Source organism: Chanodichthys erythropterus, chromosome 4, assembly GCF_024489055.1.
Source record: "Chanodichthys erythropterus isolate Z2021 chromosome 4, ASM2448905v1, whole genome shotgun sequence".
Taxonomy (NCBI): domain Eukaryota; kingdom Metazoa; phylum Chordata; class Actinopteri; order Cypriniformes; family Xenocyprididae; genus Chanodichthys; species Chanodichthys erythropterus.
Genome location: NC_090224.1, coordinates 3315195 through 3317870, shown reverse-complemented (window position 1 = coordinate 3317870; position 2676 = coordinate 3315195). Strand labels below are relative to the sequence as shown.

At 41.3% G+C, this 2676-nt stretch overlaps 1 protein-coding gene across 1 annotated transcript; it reads left to right on the top strand.

The window, feature by feature from the left end:
- The first annotated feature begins 729 nt into the window (after nucleotides 1-729).
- gsx2 (GS homeobox 2) lies at nucleotides 730-2012 on the top strand. Its single transcript, XM_067382956.1, has 2 exons — nucleotides 730-1117; nucleotides 1391-2012. Exons 1-2 carry the CDS (start codon nucleotides 730-732, stop codon nucleotides 1729-1731), a joined length of 729 nt encoding a protein of 242 aa, XP_067239057.1. The 3' UTR covers nucleotides 1732-2012.
- The last annotated feature ends 664 nt before the right edge of the window (nucleotides 2013-2676 follow it).

The window sequence follows — 2676 nt, the reverse complement described above, 5'->3', positions numbered from 1 at the left end:
ACACTTTAATGTGACATGCATTAGTCATATTTCACTGTCTGTTTTGCATTTTATTATTTATTTTTTATTTATTTATTTTAAGGTTAGGTCAAGTTAGGGATGCTCTAATAGATTTTAAGCCTATATTAGAGCACTATGGATGAGGGAAGATTGTTAACTTCTTATAGACGTGGCATTTAGTTTGGCCAAATGATCCCTTGTGTCATTTATTTGTATAATTTGACAACTGAGATGTAATTTACCAGTTGTGCTGGAGAAGGTTTTTTTTTTTTTTTTTTTTTAATTCGACACACACAGACAATGTATAGCTCAGTTTGTGAGGCCTACCTCTCTTCAACATCATCTTGAAAATCAAAATATGAATCTATTAGACCGGGAATATAATAGGATAATTGTTGATATCTCAGTAGGCGTATATTTGCCAGAGCTGTTGTGCCACTTTGCGAGCTAACAAGACTGTATGGGCAAAGATTTGATTGGAGGCTCGCCTGGGCATCACGTGTCTCGGGACACCAGAGGTACTAAAGCCCCTAGGCCGTGAGCGCACGTGGGTGACGTTAGGGCCGGCCCTCTCCGGGGTCCCTTTTGTTGAACTATCAAACATAAGCCAGCTCCCGAGGGCTTCAGAACAGTGTTAAGACCACTGTGTACTGCGCAAGTCCTTGGAGCAACGCCATCAGTGTGGTATCACTGTCACACCATCAGCATCTCACGCAGACAGGAGCAATCATGTCGAGGTCTTTCTACGTAGACTCTTTGATTATCAAGGATCCCGCGCGTCCGGCTCTGAGCGAGCACACGGGGCAGGACTTTCTCATCCCCATTGGCATGCACTCTCCCGGCGTGATGAGCGTCACTGCGCCCGTTTGCCCGTCCCGGAAGACCGGCACCTTCTGTGTCTGTCCGCTGTGCGTAACCTCGCATATCCACTCTCCCCGCGGCGCAATCCCACTGCTGAAGGGACAGGGCTTCTCCGCCGGTGAGGCGGCTTTCTGTCAGAGGATAGCACACCAACAGAGCCCCGCGTTAGCGCACCCGGGACACGGACATGCGCCTGTCTGCACGCCCACAAGCTACAGCGTCACTGACCCTCGGAGGTATCACTGCCTGTCTCTAGGTGAGTGAGTGCGCGCGCATGCTACTACACCTGTTACCTACGCTCGACTATTTGACATAGGAAAATAATATGTTGAATACAAAATGTTACTTTTTTATTTGTTTTACTTTTTATTTACGTTATATTTTAATTAACTGTATGTATCTGCAGTTTTGCACATTTACATGTCAAATAACCAAACTGGCGTGTTAACGGCATTCGTTGAATTATTCTACAAAGTTACTAGGCAATGACGTGATTTTAATATTTATTTTTGCTTTTTTTCCCATATAGGTGCGTCTGACAACAGCCACATACAGAACGGCAAACGGATGCGCACTGCCTTCACCAGCACACAACTGCTTGAGTTGGAGCGCGAATTCTCATCTAACATGTACCTCTCCCGCTTACGCAGGATCGAAATAGCCACATATTTAAATCTGTCAGAGAAACAGGTGAAAATATGGTTCCAGAACCGCCGCGTTAAACACAAGAAAGAAGGCAAAGGTACGCAACGGAGCGCGCATGCAGGATGCAAATGCTCGGGCAGCCACTCACACTATCCGCGCTCAGAAGATGAAGAATCTCTGTCACCTGTATCAGCCACAGAGGAGAAGGAGACTTCACCGATCTAGGAGCGTCACGAACCTCATAGACTTAAGTTTGGTACCTTACATGGCACATTTAAAAGTACGGACCCTGTTTTTTGGGACACTGTCTTCCGTCTTTAAATAACCACAAAGTGTGGAGATTTAGCTACTGCCAATTTCTTCCCTCTTTCCTCTCAAAGTATTGTTTTACCCTGACATTCAAGTCAGCTGTTTGTCTTATCTATACCACAAATTGTGAAATAATAGTTGTTATGCAAGTGATACAATTCAATAACCTTTTACAGTTTGTTAAGTGAAACTTTTCTTGAAACGACCACCTGTAATCCATTCTGTCATCCCTGTTCCTTTTAAGGATAAATGTTAGACAAATGGAGAAGATAAAAGACTCCCTATGTGATATTGTAAATATGCAGACTGTTAATCCAATCTGTCCTAGACTACTGAGAAGCTGTTATTTTTTTCACCTGAATTTTATGTGCCTATTAAAGAAAATGTGTATATTTGTATTTATTAAAATAAATCACATCTGTAACTACACTAAACAGTTCTGAAATGTATTAATTGTCCTATTGGAACAATACACCTGTTTAAATATATAAATTAAAACCAACATTATCTTATATACATAAACCTTCATGTGGCCACATAATGAAATGAAAATATTACGTGCATATTTATATTTATATGGATATATTTAATTATATGGTTGCCAAGTTGATCAAATTAATATTTAATTGACAGGTTTAAATACGATCAGCATTGAAAAAGTTGGGTTGGGAAAAAGACAGCCAGGTTTGATGCGAACCGTATTCCATACAATACACTCACAAATACACTCGTTCAACCTCATCAATTACTATTCGACATGAATAGAACTTTGAGAGCCAAACTGCAATACGTGAAGTTCTGCATGTGTATTTGTGTCATAGTGTAAACAAATGAGACAGTTTTAAATGTGTTTTAGCTAGA